The sequence below is a fragment of the Choloepus didactylus genome, chromosome 27 (assembly GCF_015220235.1).
Source record: "Choloepus didactylus isolate mChoDid1 chromosome 27, mChoDid1.pri, whole genome shotgun sequence".
In the NCBI taxonomy this organism is placed as follows: domain Eukaryota; kingdom Metazoa; phylum Chordata; class Mammalia; order Pilosa; family Megalonychidae; genus Choloepus; species Choloepus didactylus.
In genome coordinates this window covers 10,039,311-10,059,692 of record NC_051333.1, presented here as the reverse complement: position 1 = coordinate 10,059,692, position 20,382 = coordinate 10,039,311, and the positions used below count along the sequence as shown (strand labels likewise).

Genomic DNA, 20,382 nt, shown 5'->3' with positions numbered 1-20,382 from the left:
CCGCCACCACGCAGTGGCTCGCCCCAGTTTGACGCATTGCAGGGAAGGCAGGACGAATCGGCGCCGCGCTCTCATTTCCGCCATGGCCCACGTCCAATAGCGGCCCATCACACAGGGACGTGTCACGCGCCGCCGAGAAGTGCCCTTCCGCCGGATTGGAAATTGGGGTGGGCACAGGGGGTGGGGCGCGCGGCGACAGAAAGTAGTCCCGCGGCGGGAGCGCGCGCGCGCGCGGCCGGCAGTAAATCCAGCCCTGAGCAGGGCCCGTCAGTGGGCAGAGGGGCGCGGAGGGATCCGAAGGAGCCGCAGTGCGGTGGCGCGCGGGCCGGGCGGGGCGGGGCCGGGCGAGGCGGGGCGCGCGCGGCGGCCGTTGAGGGACCGTTGGGGCGGGCGGCGGCGGCGGCGGCGCGCGCTGCGGGCAGTGAGGGTGGAGGCGCGGACGCGCGGCGGAGCTCGAGGTGCTGCAGCTGCTGCCGCCGCCGGAGGAGCCTTGATCCCCGCGCACCGGCTACCCCGGGCCTCGCCATGGTGAGTGAGGCTGAGGGGCCACCGGCGTTGGGGGCTCTGAGGCGGACCCGGCGGGGCAAGACCCCCGCGAGGGCGACTGAACCCCAATGTGGGGCGTTTGGGCCGCCACGAGAGCCCCTGGACCCCCACCCCCACGGAAAGGGGCGTCCGAGCCCTGAATGGACTCTCTGTGCCCGGTGGGGGGCATTTGAACCCAGAGCGGGACGTCTGGATCTGAAGGGGCACTTTGGGGATTCCAAAAGCGACTTTTAGCCCAAAATGGGGGAGTTTAGATCCCCATATGGGCATCTGAGCCTTCGAAAGGGGCATTTGAGCCCAAGATGGAGCATCTGGACCGTCACAGGGGGGCGTTTGGAACCAGGATGGGACGTTTGGGCTCTGGAGTGGGGTGTTTGGGCCCCGTGGGTGGGGGGCAGGTGAGAATTACTGGCCCGGGAGGGGGGTCCTTGGGCTCTGATGAAGGCTTTGGGTCCTGAGAGGATGCAGGGAAGGGGGTGCTGGGGGAGGCCGGGCCGCTGGGCCATGGGTAGGTGGGCCCGGGTGGAGCTGGGTGGCCACAGGGCTCCTGGGGGTGGGGGACAGAGTCAGGGATGGGGGTGTCACTGATGCAGATTCGATCGTTGGAGGTAGAAAGGGGGGTTCCCGGAAGACCAGCACTGCAGAGGAGGAGGAGGGTGAGGTGCAGGCTTAGAGGAGAAGGAGCCTGGGGTGGGTGGCAGCGGAGGTTAGAAGATGCTCTAGAAGCCTGGGTGAGCCGTGGGGATCCGGTGGTGGAGGTGGTTGAAAGGTTGGTGCCCTCTAGTAGTAGGGGATCAGGGGGTCCTGTGGTTGATTGGGGGTAGTTAGGAAAGGCTCTGAGGTTCCTAGTGGGTTAAGGCTGTTGAACTAGGAAAGGAAAGGTTTTTTTTGTTTGTTTTTGTTTGGGGGGGGGTTCAGTTTGGACTCATGGTCAGGTGGGTTTCCAAGGTGAGGGGTGGGAGAGGACTGCTGCTTGGGTGGTGGGAGATGAGGTTGAAGGGGCGCCAGGGGACATTGGAGGAGGAAGAAAGAAATGAATGGCAGCCAAGGTGGGCCTAGGTTCGGAGGTGGAAGTTTCCAGAGAAAGACTGGGACAAAGACCGTTGGGTCCGGGTGGGGAGTGGGCTGCAGAGGCAGCGGGCGTGGCTCCCCAGGCCCCCTCCCTTGCCTGCGGCTCCCCCTGGAAGAATGGGGTTGGGAGGAGGCACCAGGGCCGGGGAGCGGGTGGGCGGAGTTGTCCCAGCCCCTGTTGCGCACTGAAGCCGCATGAAATGAGGGTGGAGGATCAAAGTTTGGGGTGCATCAAACGAGCCAGCTTTTTTCAGATGGGAATCTTCGCCCCTTTGCCGCCCCGGGCAGGCCCAGAGAGCTGCATTTTCCAAACAGGAGGGCAGGTTTCCTCATGCTCCCCAGCTCCACGCACCCTTCCGCATCTCCTCACTTGTGCCAGATGACAGCGCAGTACAGTGTGGCGTCGGCGACAATCGGACGCCTGTTCCCCGTCCCTCAGGGTGGGGGCTGCAGAGCTCAGCAAAGAGGACCCCCTGAGGGACCCCTTCATTGGCCTGAGGGCCACTTGGGCAATTTAGGGCGCACACTGAGGGCTTCTGTTAAGTCATGCAGCTCCAGAAGACAAGTCCTTTCCTACTCCCTGCCACCCACCCACAACACCCCTGCTCCCTCAGGCTCGGCCTCCAGGCCCTGCCCAGCCATCCTCCCTGGCGAGGCTGGGGAGGACGGGCAGCCGCTGCTGTGGATCAGATCTCACACTTGCTGACACAGACTCGGTGGCTCCTCTTGCCACTGCCCCATTTCCCTCAGTGGACCCTTGCTGGAGGGGCCCTGACACACTAGCAGGGGCCAAGAGGCACCCACCTCTCCACAGGACCCGAGTTTTGACCCTGCCCAGTTTCTCCGTTGGAAATCAGCAAGGTATGGGTGGGACATGTCACTGTTAACTGGCCTTGGACTTTGGCCTGAGCTCTGTGGCTCCTCCTTGGCCCGGGTGAGGGGCCCTGGCCTTGGTTTCTGGTCTCATCTAACACTGCTCTCTGGCACTGGCTGGGGCCAGGCAGGGAAATAACACACTCTTCCCTTCCCCACCCCAACATTTTTTTCCTTCTCTCACCCCTTGCTGGAGCCTGAGATGAAGGATAAAGGAGCAGGAGAGAAGCTGGGTTATTTTGGAGACTGATTTTTGGTGAAAGCTTAAAATTTTCAGGTCTGGAAAGGGAAGCAGCCCTGAGAAGGGGTCCCCATTGATGATTGCCTATCAGGTGATCAGAGTTTTCTAGGCAGTGGCCATACTCCGAGATCTGGAGCCTGGAGCTGGGACCTTCCCTTTGCTAAGCAGAGGAGAGGGTCTCCTAAGTGGGAGGGAGAGTGGCAGGCCCGACAGGCAGAGCCACGCCTATTTGCAGCAACCCTGCAAGAGAACGTAGCAGCGCCTCATCTGCATCTCCCAGCTCCTGTCTGGGAAATGGCAGGCACCAGCCTTCAGAGCCTCTCTTGGGCAGTCTACAACCTGTCAAAGCCTCCTGCCCCTTCCCCCAGCCCCCTGCAGTGCTGCCCAGAGGTGGGGAAGAGTCAGGCCTCCTTGGCGTGGGGCAGAATGGTGGGGTACAGGTGGGGGGTCCCTGATCGGGCTGGCTCTTTGCAGTCCAGACCAGAGGAGGAGAACGAGCCATAGATGGAGTGGCAGTCTCCTCCCCAGATGGCTACTCTCTTCTTCACCTGCCCTGCCCCGGCCATGGAAACCAGAAGCCCAGCCCCTCTCCTCACTTTCCCCAGGCAGCTTCCTCTGGTGGCAGGACCCAGGCTTCTGTGCCCCTGGGAGCTGGGAGCAGCGCATGAGCAAGGGGCTTGGGCTGGGGCTGCCAGGTTGGCATGTAGCGGCCAGCAACCCTGGGTCTCTCTGAAGACAGTGCAGGGGGGTCTCCATTTGGCCTCTCAACCTTCCTTCCCTTTAGACTGGACTTTCCAGAAAGTGCGTGTGTGTTTTCCTTCTCCACATTCCTTCTCCTCCCTCAGCCTTCTCCCTTCTGTCATCACAACTGATTTCCCCTCCCATTCCACCTATTTGGGGATTGGCCTCGAGTTCTTCTTCCCTTGGAGGTGAGAGGAAGACATTTTAAACCAGTCACTCTTAATATTTTTGACAGAAGTGGGGCTTGTTTGCTAGCCTCCTGTGGAACCTCTGAATCTCTGTGTAGAGTAATGCAAATACAAAAGTTTGCATCAATTTCTGGGGCTCTCAGACTGAAGACTAGAACTGTGCTATAGACTTCGGGGCCTTTCCCCTAATTATGAAAGGAAGTAGAGGAAGGGGAACAGTAGTCGGGACTCACAGTGGTCCAGGAGGGAAATTTCCAAGGGAAATCTTCCGTTAATTGCCTAAATGTTGGGATTCAGCCCTCCATCCAGCGCCTGCCCCATAAAGATCACTATATACCTGGCTGATTCCCAGCACACCAGTGCAGGAAAAGCTAGTCTCTGCCTCTGTTCTACCCCACCCCAAACCTGCCATGCAGCAAAGGCTGCCTGCCACAGCCCAGCTGCGGCCCCAGAGTGGCCAGAGCTGGGAAGGGTTAAAAACTGCAGTGCCACTGGGGAAGCTGACTTCAGTCCTGTAGCCTTTGGCTCCGTGGTTGCTGTCTGCTGCCTGCTGCAGTCCCCTCCCCGACATTTGTTCCTCTTGCCCCAGAGAAACAGAACAGAATGGTGTCCTGCTCTGTTCTCTGCATGAGGGGTGGGGAGGCTGTGTTGAGCGACTGCCTCTGGCCTGACCGGGGTGTCCTCAGACACTCAGAGCAGCTCAAAGCCACTGTGGGAGAATTTTTTGCCATTGTGGGTCCACTCTGTCTGGATCTAGCACCTCCGAGTAGGTGGCACAAATATAGCAAAGACAGCCCCAGGCATCCTCTGTCTGCCCTACCCAAGGACTGGCCTGTTTCAGTTTGGAGCCTTCTAGAGCTGTTCCATTAGTCCTCTAGGGCAACTGCTCCCTTCACTCAGTCCCTGAGCTCCCAGAGCTCCCAGCCTTGTCAGTGCAGCTGGTTTGAGGATGGAGCAGGTACATCTCCACACTCTGCAACTCCAAAGCCCTGGGTAGAGATTGGAAGCTTTGGGTCTGGGCTTCCAGCCCACCCTAGTCCCAGCTTCCTGCATAACCAGCCTTTATCGCAGGCCCTTGCTCTGTCTCAGGCCCTGCATTCTGGCATGCACCGTCCTTGCTCTCCAGCAGTGCCATGTGGAGCTGGCCTCACCCGGAGTGGGCCAAGCCATGTGGAGACGCTGTGTCAGTGCTGGCCAATCGGCCCGCGACTAACTTTCTCCTTCCTGCTTTTGCAGGCTGACCAGCTGACTGAGGAGCAGATCGCAGGTGAGCTCGCCCTCCCTCTTCCCCTGCATCCTGCCTCGGGAAGGCCTCTGCGTCCCCATCCAATCTTACCCCCCAGGAGTGACATCTGACAGACAAACCTGTGCATCCTCTCTATCACCTATTGCTACGCCTTGTGCTCAGAATGTTGATAGATGTTTATAAGAGCACATCAGTATCCCAATAACCCCAAGCCCCATGGTCCTGAGGTGGGCCTTCCTGTGGTGGCAAAGGCTGTGTTCCTCTCCTGGCTGTGGGTCATCGTGGTCCTTGAGGTCAGTGGCTGTGGGTGAACCCAGCTGTCTGTCCCACCTCCAGCTAGAGGGGCTTGGAAGGTGAGCACCCCACTCCCTGAGGAACTGCAGAGCTCCTGTCCCACTTTAGGGGCCGCCCAGGAAAGGTCTGGTCATTCCCACTTCTGCCCCTCTGGAAGTTTGCATGTCCCCATGCACGTGCTTGCACTTGCTTTCTCCTCTGCCAGAAATGCTTTTTCCCTGGCTCTCTGCATAGGCAGCTGCACTTCATCCTCCAGGTCTCAGCTCACGTGTTACCTCAGAGGCCGGCTCTGACCCCCATTCGCAAATGACAGCTTTCCTCTCCTCTCCAGCAGCCTGCTTATTTCCCATATAGCATTCGTCGCTGTCTGAAATTACTTTATTCTCCCTTCACTTGTTTCTTCTGTCACCAGATGTGAGTCCCTTGAGTTTGGGACTTTGTTTTATGGTCCCGGCTGTATCCTCAGTGCCTACAACACACTGAGCACCCCATTAATCTTTGTTGGCTAAATAAATGAACAAAGGAACAATTGCTTATCTCCCACTAAGCAAAAAGAAATCCCAGGATCCCTGTCAAAATTGTTTTTGTAGACCCTCAAAGCCCTGAAAAAGTCAGAGCTGCAGGAATCACTCTTGTGTGATCCACTGAGTGTGTTTCCAGGCCCCACTCCCCTGGACCACGAGCTCCCTGAGGGCAGAGATCTGCTCTGGGTTTCTCTCCATAGCCACGAGCCAGCACAGAGCAGGTCAGAGGAAAGATTCCGAGAATGGGCCCCTCTTTCCCACCAGCCTCCCCACCCCCTGCTTTGCTGTCAAAGTTGAACGGGCTACCTGAAAAATACTGAAGGCTGGTTTCTGAAGTGGATGGAGGAGGAGTAGACTTGCTTTCCCTCCTTCCTCTCTCTCCCTGCCGGCCCCATCCCACCAGACACATACAGGGTCGCACTTTCCGCCTCTGAACTTTGGACCCAGGTGGCTCTGGGGGCCCACTGAGGAAAGCCTTGTTGTTCGGTGATCGTGAGTGCAGGTACTCACATGGCAGACCACGAGCAACAGGGCCTCAGCAGGGGAGATGCGGCATCCCCACAGAGACCCTGCCGTTTCCCTAGGGTCAGGAGATCAGCGGGCACAACTGCCCGGCTGCATTTGTCACTCCCACCCCACCTGCCGCCCTTACCCCAACTCTCCTCTCATGAAACACGAACATACCCGTTTTTCACTGGGTCGCCGTTAGCAAACTGTCCACCACCTCACCCCAGCCCACACCCTCTGGGAATAGGCTGCCAGGCATCTGTTCTCTGAGGGCTTGGGGGTAAGGGAGCACCAGGTGCCAAAATGGGCCCAGTGGGAGGGCAGGAGCCACGTGCTTCTCTCTCTGCTCAGCAAACAGCATCTCCCAGCTCCTGATGTGTCCCCAGCTGTGGCCTTCCCACTCAGCACCACTAGCTCCTCATCCTCCTGGCTTGGCAAGCAGCCCCCCTTTTCCCATCCTCCATCCTCCCCCACGCACTGTCCGTCAGCCATGCTCTGCTGCTGAGCACCCCCACACTCTACCACACACAGCCGCTCTGCTCCTCTGGAAGCCAGCAGCACCCGTGGTAGGGATCCAGGCTGGCAGTGCCAGGCAGAGGGATTCAGTGCCTGCATTTCCTCTTCAGGCAGACCAAAGGCATTCCGCAGCCTCCCCTCCCCTCCGCTTCCTTCCCTTCCCCTCCCAGCCAGTTGACCGTGGCTAGCACATTGCCTACGGAGAGCTTGCCTGGGCACTCTCATCTGCTCCAAGACATGGGACCATTTCGTCATTTGAGGGGAGAGGGCCAAGGCCAGGGACCAAAAATAAATGTAGAATTCTCTGAAGACTGTTGTCAGCCCACTGCCCTCTTCTTCACTGAAGAGGTTGGCCGAACATGTAACTTTACCTGGCCCAGAGTAGGTGTTGGAATGCACACTGAAAGAAGGAAGGATTCTGTCCGAGCAGTGAGGGGGGAGGGTTGGGATGGAATTGAGCCTTGTCTTGGTTTCTTTAGGAGGTACTGACTCCTTTAGCTTTCTCCAGAGATGGAGTCCAGCCTCCAGAGGTAAGGATTTCCCTATAGTCATCTTGACCCTGGTTCGCTCCCCTTCTTCCCCCAGAGTTCAAGGAGGCCTTCTCCCTCTTTGACAAGGACGGAGATGGCACTATCACCACCAAGGAGTTGGGGACAGTGATGAGATCCCTGGGACAGAACCCCACTGAGGCAGAGCTGCAGGACATGATCAATGAGGTGGATGCAGATGGTGAGCCCCCAGGAGCGGGCGGGCGGTTGGGCAGCCCCTCTCCCGGTCACCCCAGTGAGCAGGGGGCTTTCCTCAGGCCGTGGATGAGCCCCTATCTCCCCTCCCAGGCCCAGGCCAAGAGCATCCCCCTGCCCCTCCCTTCTAGGGAATGGGACCATTGACTTCCCGGAGTTCTTGACCATGATGGCGAGAAAGATGAAGGATACGGACAGCGAGGAGGAGATCCGAGAGGCATTCCGCGTCTTCGACAAGGTAAGCAGTCCTCTCCCAGGCACCCTGTGCTGCTGAGGCCAGCCTTCAGGCAGAGAAAGAGTGGGGGTCCCCAGAAAACCCAGTGCAACTGGAGCCACTGAGGCACCATGTCCAGAAGGCCTGGGTGCTACTGCCAGCCCTACCGCCAACTTGCTGTGCAACCTTGGGGACCCTCACCCCCCCCCCCCCCCCGCCAGGCTCTTGTTTCCTCACCTGCCAAGTGAGCAGGACCGCTGGGCCCTGCCTACTGCCTCTTTCCCACTGGGGGACTTGCCGAGTGGGTGCCTCGAGCTCAGAGCCTTTGCCCCCCACCCAGGATGGGAATGGGTACATCAGCGCCGCGGAGCTGCGTCACGTCATGACGAACCTGGGCGAGAAGCTGACCGACGAGGAGGTGGATGAGATGATCAGAGAGGCTGACATCGATGGAGACGGCCAGGTCAATTATGAAGGTGAGTTGATGCCGGGGTCCCTTGGCTCCGGGGGGGCCCCTGGGGCTCAGCCCTGCCTCCCTGCCTCACTCTCCCTCTCTGTTCACTCCACAGAGTTTGTACAGATGATGACTGCAAAGTGAAGGCCCCGGGCAGCTGGCGATGCCCGTCCTCTTGATCTCTATCTCCTCGCGCGTGCACTCTCTTCAACTCCCCCTGCGTACCCTGGTTCTAGCAAACACCAATTGATTGACTGAGAATCTGATAAAGTAACAAAAGATTTGTCCCAAGCTGCATGATTGCTCTTTCTCCTTCCTCCTCAAGTCTCCTGCCATGCCCCCCATCTCTGCCTTTTGCCCTCTGCACTCCCCTCACATCTTCCAAGGCCTGAGGCCCTCACCCCCTCCTCCCATTCCCCTTAGGGAGCCTCTGCCCTCCTCCAGCCCGGTGGCTCTCCTCAGTTTCCATTTGTTTCCTTTCATTTGTCATCTTTTTTTTGGGTGCTGGGGTGGCTGCCAGCCCGGTCCCGGAACCTTCCAGGGCGGGGAAGAGGCCCTCGCCAGGCGGGAGAGCATGCTCTCTGCTGTTGCATGCAGCCAGCCCCGTGCAGCTCCCGGCAGCCTCTTGGGGTGGGGGTGCAAAGGGGCATTCCAGGAGGACTGAGGGGGCCAGCGGCTGAGGTGGTGACTGGGTATGGCCCAGAGAGGGTCAGGGGACGGGGGGGTGGGAAGCTGGCATTCTGTTACCAGTCAAGGGGGCTGACTCTGGAAGGACAGACAGACAGACGGAGTGGATGGCACTCAGGTCCCATTGGCTGCTGTTCTGACTGGCTTTCTGAGGTTGGGCTTGGGGGAGAGGGGCTGCTCGGTGTGCCAGGCCGCAGATTGTCCCCGCCGCGTTCCTAGAGGCTCTCAAGCTCTGGTGTAAATACCTGGTGCTAACGCCCCACGCCTCCCTTGTGCCCCAGCCACGCCACCCCACATTGAGGCCCTGTCACTGGAACGGATGTGGGGATGGTCAGTTGGCAGTGTGCTGGTTGCCCTTTTTTTTGTTGTTTTCTTTCCCCACTTTCTGCCCCTTAAAACTTTTTAATTTTTGTCAAGAACCATGCCGGGCTAGCTGAAGGTGGGGGGCAGGCAGGTGGGCCCCACCACGCTATCGAGAGAGCTGGGCCTGCAATAAAACCGGCTTGTCACCGGCTGCCCGGAGGACCACCCATTGGGGCAGCCTCTGCTTCCTGATCAGCCGGCGCCCCCACTTCTCCGTGGCAACTGGGGTGGCTTCTCTCCTCTGTGCCGTCCCTCGTGCCCTCCTCCCCCCACCCACCCGCCTGACCCCCGTCCCCAGCGGAGAGCATGATCCGTGACCTTGCTTCTGACTTTCGCCTCTGGGACAAGTGAGTCTGCGGGCAGTTCAGTCATCTGGAGTTTTTCCTTTTTTTTTCTTTTTCTGTTCATTTCATCTGGTTGTCCCCCCACCATCCCCTACTGCCCAGGTCGATCGAGTGGCTTTTCCTGGGACCTGCCCAGCTTTGAGAATCTTCTCATCCACCCTCTGGCACCCAGTCTTCAAGGGAGGGGAGGGATGGAGCATAGTGGGAGACCCAGCCGAGAGCTGAGGTTAAGGGCAGGTCGGCGTGAGGCTGTGGACATTCTTGGAGTGTTTTTGTTTTTGTTTTTGTTTTTGTTTTTGTTTTTTAAACCGGGCAATATTGTGTTCAGTTCAAGCTGTGAAGAAAAATATATATCAATGTTTTCCAATAAAATACAGTGACTACCTGACTTGGCTCTCCCCCTCTTGTCTGTTTCTGAGCCTGCTCCCTGCAGCTCTTGGACTCTTCTGCCCTGCTGTGGAAGAGACTTTCTTTCCTCCGTGCTCGCTGTAGTTATCTCAAGTGTTGCCTGGTCCACGCACAGAGGGCAGCGCCTCTGAATTGCAGTCCTGACCCCAGCGTGACTGCCAGGCGGCTGAGGGCAGCATGCTGTCCGTCCCTGCTCCCCGTCAACCCACTGCCGGAGTGAGCAGCCCCTGGCCCTGAGGAGGACAAGGAGGCGGGTCAGCCAGGCAGATATTGCAAAATGAGCACTGGGGAGGCCACAAGGCCCACGGAGGAGGATCCGGCCCTGAGACCTGAGAGATGGGTAGTTACCTGGGTGAGGGGGCAGCGGGTCACCCCATCCCTAGGGGCAGAGTCCTAGGGGCACACCGAGGAAAGGGAACCAGTGAGACCAGGCAGAGCGGAACGTCCTGGGCTGCGTGAGGCCAAAGGAAGCCGAGGGCCGGACCTCGGGGGCCTGTCGGGGTGGGGGTTGATTCTCAGTGGGGTGCTCTGGGGCAGGGCCTGCCTCCACTGATTCACTCCACATCAGTGGGGCAGCTGGAATGTGCCACGTTATTGGAGCCTACTGTCACCTCCCAGAGAAGGGATGGGACTTAAGCTATGTTTGGAGATTTGAAGCAAGCCCCAAACAACTGCAAACTACAGAAAGCTCAGTAACTTTGTCATAGTGAGTGGGGCTGTGAGAAGAAAGGCCACTCAGTCCAGTGGGGCTGTGGTAGAGAATCCTCAGGAGAGCTTTCCCCAGACTCGGCCTCACTCCATCCCACCACACGGCTGAGAGCTCCCCCTGCAGGGAGGCGGGGAATGACAGGTAAAAAACATTGTCTTGCACCCAGGGGAGTGAATCTCCCTGGCAACGTGGAATATGACTCCCGGGGAGGAATGTAAACCTGGCATCGTGGGACGGAGAACATCTTCTTGACCAAAAGGGGGATGTGAAAGGAAATGAAATAAGCTTCAGTAGCAGAGAGATTCCAAAAGGAGCCGAGAGGTCACTCTGGTGGCCACTCTTACGCACACTTTAGACAACCCTTTTTATGTTCTAAAGAATTGGGGTAGCTGGTGGTGGATACCTGAAACCATCAAACTACAACCCAGAACCCATGAATCTTGAAGACAATTGTATAAAAATGTAGCTTATGAGGGGTGACAGTGGGATTGGGAAAGCCATAAGGACCACACTCCACTTTGTCTGGTTTATGGATGGATGAGTAGAAAAATAGGGGAAGGAAACAAACAAACAGACAAAGGTACCCAGTGTTCTTTTTTACTTCAATTGCTCTTTTTCACTCTAATTATTATTCTTGTTATTTTTGTGTGTGCTAATGAAGGTGTCAGGGATTGATTTAGGTGATGAATGTACAACTATGTCATGGTACTGTGAACAATCAAATGTACGATTTGTTTTGTATGACTGCGTGGTATGTGAATATATCTCAATAAAATGAAGATAAAAAAAACAAAACAAAACATTGTCTTGAACTTCTGAGCTTCTCACACTCGATCCTAGGGGCTGGGCAGGAGTCCAGCAGAGGCTCAGAGAAAGAATTCAGTGGGATAAAACCCTCCACTAGTCCTTGCCTGGCCTTGGGAAGACGGAGGAGCCCAGGGAACCGTGGCAGAGCAAGGGTTGCCACCAGCAAGGCCAGTTTCAGGCCTGCCTTGCGGCGGAGAGATGGGCCATCTGGTTGGAGCCCCCTGGCATGTGAGCCTGGCACTGGGGTGGTACAGTTGGGAGTAGAGCGCCATCTTCCAGGGCCCCAGCTTCTGTGTCCCCTTTGTCTGCCACTCCCCTGTCACCTGGCCATGGTTTGGCATAACAGACACGAGCTCGGGGTCTGGGGCCTTAGAATTCCAGCCCCTGCCTTCGTGGCCTTGAGCAGGTGGTTTAACATCCCTGGACTTCCCAGGGCTGAGGGGAGGCTCTGAGGAGCTGGTGAGCACCAGGCCTGAGGTAGAGGAAGTGCTCAGGAAGCATCGCACGTGGTTTGCTGGGTGCTTCCTACTCAGCAGGCTCTGTTCCAAGTGCTCCAACTGTGTCCCCATTGAGTCCTTGAAACAATCATTTGGGCTGGAGGCAATGACTCCTCATTTTGCAGACTAGGAAACTGAGGTCCAGGGAAGTGAAGTCACTCCGAGGTTATAAGGTAGGAAGTGGCAGAGGTTGTATTTGAACCGGGTCTGACCCCAAGGAGTCCATGCTCTTCACTGCGAGGCTTTAGGGTAAATGGTAGTTGAACAAAAGAAAAGATTTTATTTCAGGCTGGCTAAAGCCAGCGGGGGGCTGGACTGAGGCTGGGTCCCAGTGGAGGTGGGGGTGTCTATGCCCAGGAGCCACCACCTTCACAGCCAGGACACCAGTGGTCGGGAGGAAGATGGGATTTGGCACCCCCTGGCACTGCCTCAGATCCCAGTTTGGCCCCTCACTGGGCCTCAGTGTCCAGCTCCGCCACTTCCTACTTGGTTACATAGGAATAGCAACTGCACTTCCCCAGGCCTCGGTTTGCTGATCTGCAAAATGGGAAGAAGAATAACCTCAAAGAAAGACCCTAAAAATATCCACCCAGTGAGGTGTGTCGAGCACTTTACAGGCATCTCCTCTGATTCTCACCAGGGCCAATTGATTCACAATGGACCCCAGCACCTGTTTGTGAGCGGAGGGGCATGAGATTAAGTCACTGGCCACATCTGACAGCTCAGGGAGGGCAGCCTATCACGCCGCACTTCTTGGAAGTGTGGGCTGAGCTAGATCTCAACTCCCCAGATCATTCTGTTCTCCAAAGCCCATGCTTTTAACCACCGCCTCCCACTGCCTGCATTGCCCTGTTGCCTGTCATTATTTTTCCCCTCGGGCCCCATATTTTGAAAGGCTCCCAGACAGACTGCATTATTAAATAATCATGACTTCCCTTTCCCATTCTTTATTAATCAAAGACCCAGAGGTGGCACTCCCAGCTTCTAATGGACAGGGCCAGGCCCTGAGGGGAGTTGACTCCAGCCTGAAGCCAGGAAATGTTTGGAGTTTCTGAGTCTGCATGTGTGATCCCCAAAGACTGGAAATCATCTCCTGGCCTAAAGAGGTGAGGAGGTAGGAGGACAGGCGGGGGCTCAGGAGACCTGGGTCCCCCTGGCTAGAGGCTGCCTAGCGTGGTGGCTCTTGAGCCATTTCTAAATGTCACTCCCAGCATGACCAGTAGAGGGAGCCGTGAGCACATGAGCTCCAGGGAGAGCTGCCGCTCCTGGGACCAGCCGGGGTGTCTGGGTGTGTGTGTGTGTGTGTGTGTGTGTGTGTGTGTGTGTGTGTGTTTCAGCCCCACCAGGGGTGTCTGGGTGTGTGTGTGTGTGTGTGTGTGTGTGTGTGTGTGTGTTTCAGCCCCACCAGGGGTGTCTGGGTGTGTGTGTGTTTCAGCCCCACCAGGGGTGTCTGGGTGTGTGTGTGTGTGTGTGTGTGTTTCAGCCCCACCAGGGCCAGGCCCGGCGCTGGGGAGAGAGAAATGAATCAACTCTGCTACCTGCCCTTGAGGGAAACAGACCCGTTCCCAAGTCCTCTTCTGCCCCCTACCTGAGTAGGGCAGGTGCCTCACAGATCCCTTGTCTTGTGCCTTCTTGGCACATGTCACAGCCTGCAGTTATGTCTTTTAGCCGCATATCATCATACCTATGTGACCACTGTTGCCCCCACTGGGTTGTGGCCCAAGTAGGGCTGGAGCTATGTCAGTCACTGCTGTGTCCCCAGCACAGCTCCAGGCACAGAGCAGCCTCAAGGGGAGGGTCTTAGGCTCCTAGAGCTGACAGACTTGGAGGCTTAAAACAACAGAAATTTATTCTCTTACGTTCCAGAGGCCAGAAGTCCGAAATCTGTAGGTGTCGGGGGGCCTTCTCCCTCTGAAGTGTCTAGGGCCTCTGGCTATGGCTTGCCGGCAGCCTGTGGCAAAACTCATGCTTCTGTCACATGGCTGTCTTCTTTTCTCCTGTCTGTGACCGGTTTCCGCTACTGAGAACACCGGTCGTATTACAGTAGGGCCCCCTCTAATCCAGTTTGGCCTCATCCTAACTAACAACATCTTCAAAGACCCAATTTCCAAATAGGATCATATTCACGGGATTGGGAGTTAGAGTTGGAACATATCTTTTTGGGAGAGACAATTCAATCCATAACAGAGTGTATGTGGAATGAAGGAAGGAAGGAAGGAAGGAAGGGAGATATTAGACACCATGGTCAGAACTATGAATAAGATAGAAACACTCCTTATTTGCTCACTTTCAAAGTGCAACCATCCCCTCCTCTAGGAAGCACCCCCCCATGCCCTCTTTTGCCCATCCCAGCCCTGCCTGCTTGTCACTGTCTGGGGACGGGTCCATTTCCTCCACTGGACTGTGACCCCCAGGAGGGCAGGGCCAGGGCTGTCCCAATCACAGCCACGTCCCCAGCTTGAAAGGAACAAGACCCAATGTACAGTAAGCCCTCAATAAAAACCTGCTGAATGAATCAATAAAAAGGGATCTCTGTTGTGTCAGTCTGCAGTGAGCACCATGTGGAGAGAGAAAGTGCTGAACGCACAGAGGAAAGAATGATTAAATCTTCAGGGAGGAAACGTTTAAGCAGGACCTTGAAGGGCAAGTGTGCTTTTGACTGATGGAGAAGGGGGGGAAATTGTTCCAGGAAGGGTGAGCTCAATAAGCAACGATATGGAGGCCCAAAAAGCCCCAGACTCTTTGGGGAAACCTCAGTTGTCTGATGTGGCCAAGGCACAGAATGAGTGGGGGCTGGTGTTGTGGAATCCACCCGTTTTGTGAAGCAGTGGGGAGCCCTGGGAGGTTTGCAGGGAACGGGGAGGGGGGGGGCGGTAACTGTTCAGACCAGACACCAGCTAGGAGAGGGGTTTCCAAGTGACCGCAGAGGGACTGTCCAGGTGGGGGGGGGGAGTTGTTTGAAAACCACTAGCCTGATGGATCCTTGTGAACCTCCAAGCCAGAGGTGGTGAGGGTCTGCGCTAAACAGGGGGGTGCACTCCTGAGAAACCAGGCCTGGTGGGTAAGATACTTTAATCTTCTCCGTATCTGCAAAATGGCAGTGACGAAAGCACCGACTTCAAGGGGGGATTCTGGGATTTTGAATGTCCAGCTCCTAGAAGGGAGCCCTAAGAGACCCATGGGAGAGAACTGACCACCACCCACCACCAGGGGGCGACAGAGAGGAGGCGCGTGCACACCTGCATCTCACCTGGGCAGGGGGGACCCTGTTCCAGGCTCCTGCGTGAAACGCCTTCCTCCAGCCAGGCCACCCATCCCATCTTCAGGGACCTCCCCCAGGGGGCTCCTGGGGGCGGTTCCTGCTGAGCCCAGGTGTGGCTACCGAGGCTGATCCAGCCTCACACTTCTTGACCTATTGTTTTCTTTACAAGTTGGCTTTTTTTTTTTTTTTACTAGATGCAACTAATATAATATTACTCTGTCAAGACTGCTAGAAAAGTTTCTAAATGCTTTCCCTCCCTTTTTTTTTTTTTAGTACTGCAGGTTTTTTTTTAATTGTGGTAAAATACCCACAACATAAAATGTTTCATTTGAATCATTTTAAAGAGTAGAATTCTTTTTATTGCCCCCAAAGGAAATCAGTACCCAATGAGCACTTATCTTGACCTGTTTTTAACTTTCTCAGACACCCCTGTTCTTCTGTAATGTGTTTTGAAAATGGTGATTGGAAAAAAAAGTCAAAACAATGGAGAAAAGCGTTGCTTTGTTTTCAAACCACTCTTAACCAGACAACAAAAGACAACAATAGCGTTACATTGACAGTAATATTTATGGCTGGCGGGTACAGTCCTGTACTAAATTGCTTCTCAGGGGAAATCGCTAAACCCTCAAAATCACCATCCTATGGGCTAATACTAGATTATTATCACTTTTGCCAGAAAGCAAACCAACATACAGAGAGGACAAGGTAGCTGTGCTCTGGAGATGCAGATACCACACTCTACACCCTGGCTCTGCTTCCTCTTTGCTGTGTGACCTGGGGCAGATGATTGCCCTCTCTGGGTCTTGATTCCCGACTCTGCAGAAATAGCAGCACCCCCCAGGCTGTTGTGTTGTGCAGGCTGAGTGGGAGGGGGGCTCCCTCAGTGGCACCGGCTGATGTCTTTCTAGGAGGCTCACCTCTCACCATCCCAGCACCCCTCCCCTGGAGCAAGCCAGAAAGAGGAACTGGGTCTGGCAGTTTGGGGGGCGCTTTCCCGTTTGCCCTCCCCCACCCTGGTGCCAACTCACTTCCCATCATGGCCGCTCCCTCTCTCCCCACCCTTGATCCCCACCTCTCTGAGGGCAGCAAACTGCAACCCAAGGAGCGGGAATTGGGGGGTGGGGAGGCGGGTGCTGAAAATCACCCCAGCTGGATCCTATCTGTGTCCCCAACACTTGGCTAAGTTGAAGCCTGATGAATAGTTATTAAATGAATGAATTAGTGAATGAATGACTAAAAGTTTTGTGAGGGGCAGAGGACGCATGAGGTTCTCCTTAAGGAGGCAGTTACTTTTTCAGGGCTCTGAGGACAGGCACTGGACTTCGGTCTGAGTCCTTGGTCCCTGAAATCCACATCCGATACCCCTTCTCCCCCCAGCCTCCCCACTGACCCCTTCCCATGCCCCACGGTCCGAGTCTTAGGGCATACTGCACATGTGTAGTTTCTCAGGCCCTTTTCACACCGGGCCCCTGTCCAGAGCTATCACCCGCAATGCAGCAGTCTCCCCTTCCTCCCACCTCCCCTTGGGGTGCCAGGTCTCGTGAGCCCAAAGCCAGGGCTTCTGAGTCTGACGGGGAATCAGAAGTGAGGGGAGGGTAAAAGCAGCCTGCAGGGAGGACTGGTCTGAGAGTGGCCTGGGCCAGGGCCCAGCTGTCCCCTTGGGATTCGGGGCGGACAGCGAGGGGCACCCCAAATGATTGACGATTGCTGCTGGAACCCGAATCCCAGCAGACCTGAGCATACAGAAGCCACTGGGAACTTTTCTGCTTCTAAATATTTAGACGGTGAGATGGATTGGGGAAGCGAGGGTCAGAGCGGGCCACCCAGGCCGCTGGTTATTTTGAGAGAACTATTCCTTTATGCTCCAGGATAAACTTTCCCTCTCTCCCTCACTCGCTTCCCTGAACTGGCAGCTCTGGAGAAGAAGGACTAAGCAGCTGATGGCCCCCAGAATTTGAGCAAGCCCCAGTTTGGGCAGGCCAGGGCCCAGGGGTTCGTCTCTCGGCTTTGCCCATTGATTTTCGGGGTCCTGCTCCCAGAAGACAGGGGGGGACTTCACAGGAGCAGCCCAAGATGTCAGCAGAGGGAGCAGGCCGCGGTGGCCTCCGCTTTGGACGGGGTCCCCATGGGGCTACCAGATCGCTGAGCAGAAGGCGAGGGTGCCCCTTGCCCCCCGCCCCAGGCTGACAAAGGCACCCAGCTCCCCTCCTTCCCCCCGAGAGCAGCGGGGACCCCTGAGTCCTTCCTGCTTGAGGCGGGCTGGGAAAGCGATGTCTGCGCATCCCCGTGGCGGCCAGGCCCGGGTCCCGGGCAGCAGAACCAGCGCTGGAGCCGCTGGAAGATGGCCTTGCGGAAGAGGATGAAGACCCAGGGGTCCAGGATGGGGTTGAAGGCGTTGAAGCGGAAGGCCAGCAGGTCCCCCATCTCGCTGCTGTCGGGGGCGACGGCCTGGGTGAAGCCGCGGATCTGAGGGCAGGGCAAGGGCGTCAGGAGGACCCCCCGAGAGTCCCCTCCCTCTCCCCACACGCCCCACCCTCGCGTCCCCTCCTCCCACCCGCTCCCTGGCGGAGCTGAGAGGGCGGCACAGCAGAAGGAGAAGGAAATAAGACAGGATGAAAACTGAATAACAAATGCATCCGGGGAGTGGAGGGAGACACAGCCCCAGGACATGGGCCAAGAGGAAGAGGGGTGGGAGACTAAATGTGGGGTCCCCCACCCTCCACAGCTGGGAGGACCCTCAGGCCCCACAGATTTCTGACCCTCTGAGATTGCCTGCCGAACCCCAGCCATCCCCGTGTGTGTGTTTGTGCACAGCCTGCCAGCATCCATAACCCTCAAAATGTCTGAAGACCCCAGATCGACCCAGCCCCTTGCACCTTACAGAAAGAGAGACTGAGGCCCCGAATATAGGTGGGATGACCCAGATGTCACAGGTGTCTGTACTGCTTAAATGGGGCGGGGGCCAGGCTGCCACTCCCGCAGGAAACAGGGGTGCAGAGGGAGATTCCAACCGCAGAGGATATGGGGTGGGGCCTGGGAGTGGGGCACAGGGGACACGGGGCGAGAGATCAGGCTCTGGAGTCAGAGGACCCCAGGGGCAAAACCTGGCTCTGGGTGACCACACTGGGCAAGGGATGTCACTCCTCGTTTCTAAAAAACGGTGGCAGGACAGGAACTTCATCCTGTTTCCTAGTCAATGCTTGTGAAATCGATGGAGAAGGTCATTTTAAGGATCATCTGAGAAGTATTTGCAAGTACAGGGCGGGCACCGATCAAGTAAATGATGGCTCTCATTACCATTTCCTGGGTGAGGAAAGGAGAGAGGTGTGTTTGATCATGGGGGGCTGTGGAAAGTGGAAGGGGGTAGACAAGGGGTCAGGAAGAGCAACACATGGGGAGAGACTTCTCCAAAAAGTTGGGAGTCATACGGCCTTGGGCTATTCCTCTGACCTCTCTGAGCCTCAGTTTCCCCAGCTGTGCAAGGGGCCCGGCCAGCCTCGGAGCGTGGAGCTAGGAGCGCCCCTTCCCCCCACCCTGCCCACTCGCAGGGGACTCACCGTGAGCGGCAGGGAGCACACGGCCATGACACCCGTTATGAGGGCCAGCAGGACGAGGTGGTCCACCTCGGGCTCGTGTGTCCGCACCCCGGGCACCAGCGACCGCTGCTGCCGCCTCTGCTGACGGTGCATGCGGCAGAGGCTGAGGGTGACGGAGCCGTTGCAGAGCATGATGGCGGCCACCAGCAGGGCCACCAGGCTGGCGTAGGCCAGCGAGAAGGCACAGCCGCCGGGCTCAGCCGAGCGCAGGCGGATGAAGCACCAGCTCCCCGGGCAGTACTGCTGGTGGCTGCCCAGGCCCAGCAGGGGCAGCGAGCAGAAGAGAGCGCAGAAGGCGTAGATGGCGGGCAGTGCCAGGCGGGCACAGCGCGGCCCGTCCAGCTGGGCGTAGAGGTAGGGGTGGCTGAGGGCCAGGCAGCGCTCCACGGCCATGGCGAAGAGGATGAGTGTGGAGGCCAGGCCGAAGAAGGTCATGGCGAAGGCGAAGGCGTCGCAGAGCGCCGGGCCACCCCGGGCCAGGCCCAGCAGGGAGCTGTTGCGGGCGTAGGCCACGAACACGGCGGGGCTCAGGAAGCACGTGCCCAGCAGGTCGGTGCCTGCCAATCCAGTGACTAGTACGGTGAAGGCCGAGGGGCGCGAGCCCCGCCGCGCCCCCAAGATGCCCAGCGCCAGCCCGTTGCCCACCACACCTGCCACGAACATCAGCGTGCTGGTAGCTGGGCCCACCGAGCCCTGCACGTATGTGAGGTTCCGGCACGAGTCCGCCATCGGGGGCCTCCGTCTGCCAGCCTGGACGCGGAGGGTTCCCAAGGGGGGAGGTGGGTGGTGATGGGGAGCCAGGTGCCCGCCCCACAGGCCTCCTGTCTGTCCCTACCCACTCAGATGCCCCTGCTGGCAGCCACCCCACGGTCCTCAAGCCCCCTGGGCCTCTGTCTGTCTCAGGTCTCCCTGTCTCCCGGCCTCCTACCCCCACTTCTTGTGCGCGTATGTCTGTCTTTCTGTCTATGTTTGTGTCTCTTCTCTGTGCCTTTCCCCAACCCCTTCTCTCTCCTTGTTTCCTTCTATATCTCTCTGTCCTTCCCTCTCTGAGCGTCCCTGGTTCTTTACTTCTCTGTCTCTCTGTCTCTTTATCTCTGCCCCTCCCTTGCCCACCCCTCTGCCCTCCCTCCCGCCCCCTGCCCCCTCCCACGGGGCTCTATCCCCTTCTGCTCCCCGTTTCTGCCTCCCTAGCCGCTCCTCACCGCAGCTCTCCGCCTCTCCGCCTCTCCTCTGGTACCCGCTCTCGTGTCTCGATGACCGTGTGTCAGCGTCACCTCCCCCTCCCTCCTACCCTCCCTCCTCCCTCCCTCCTTGTCTTGCCTGCTGCCCCTGCTTTTTCATTTCCTCCTGCTGCCCCGCCCTCCTTCCCCACGCTCTCTCTCTCCAGCAGGCCCCCTCGGTCCCCTCCTGTGGCCTCCTGCGGCCCCACGGTGCCCATCGCCGAGCCACCTGCTGTCTCCACACATAGGTCTCTGCCCTGCACCCTCCCCACCTCCCACTCAGGCCCCGGTGGGCACAGCAGCAAGGTCATCATCGCCCGGAGTGTGGGAC

The 20,382-nt window shown here is 57.6% G+C and overlaps 2 protein-coding genes across 3 annotated transcripts; one reads left to right on the top strand and one right to left on the bottom strand.

The window, feature by feature from the left end:
• The first annotated feature begins 351 nt into the window (after positions 1-351).
• Positions 352-9,940, top strand: CALM3 (calmodulin 3). Its single transcript, XM_037820023.1, has 6 exons — positions 352-528; positions 4,897-4,927; positions 7,333-7,476; positions 7,622-7,728; positions 8,045-8,180; positions 8,274-9,940. The coding sequence occupies exons 1-6, from the start codon at positions 526-528 to the stop codon at positions 8,300-8,302; spliced, it is 450 nt and encodes a 149-aa protein (XP_037675951.1). The 5' UTR covers positions 352-525; the 3' UTR covers positions 8,303-9,940.
• A 5,663-nt stretch (positions 9,941-15,603) lies between these two features.
• On the bottom strand, positions 15,604-20,071 carry PTGIR (prostaglandin I2 receptor). 2 transcript variants are annotated; one of them, XM_037819732.1, is made up of 3 exons: positions 20,034-20,071; positions 18,793-19,581; positions 15,604-17,701 (listed from the first exon to the last, which is right to left on the bottom strand). In XM_037819732.1, the coding sequence occupies exons 2-3, from the start codon at positions 19,558-19,560 to the stop codon at positions 17,312-17,314; spliced, it is 1,158 nt and encodes a 385-aa protein (XP_037675660.1). In that variant the 5' UTR covers positions 19,561-19,581; positions 20,034-20,071; the 3' UTR covers positions 15,604-17,311. The 2 variants fall into 2 exon arrangements, with proteins under 2 accessions (XP_037675660.1, XP_037675661.1); XM_037819733.1 differs by lacking the exon at positions 20,034-20,071 and having other exon boundaries at positions 18,793-19,388; positions 19,482-19,883.
• Positions 20,072-20,382: the final 311 nt, after the last annotated feature.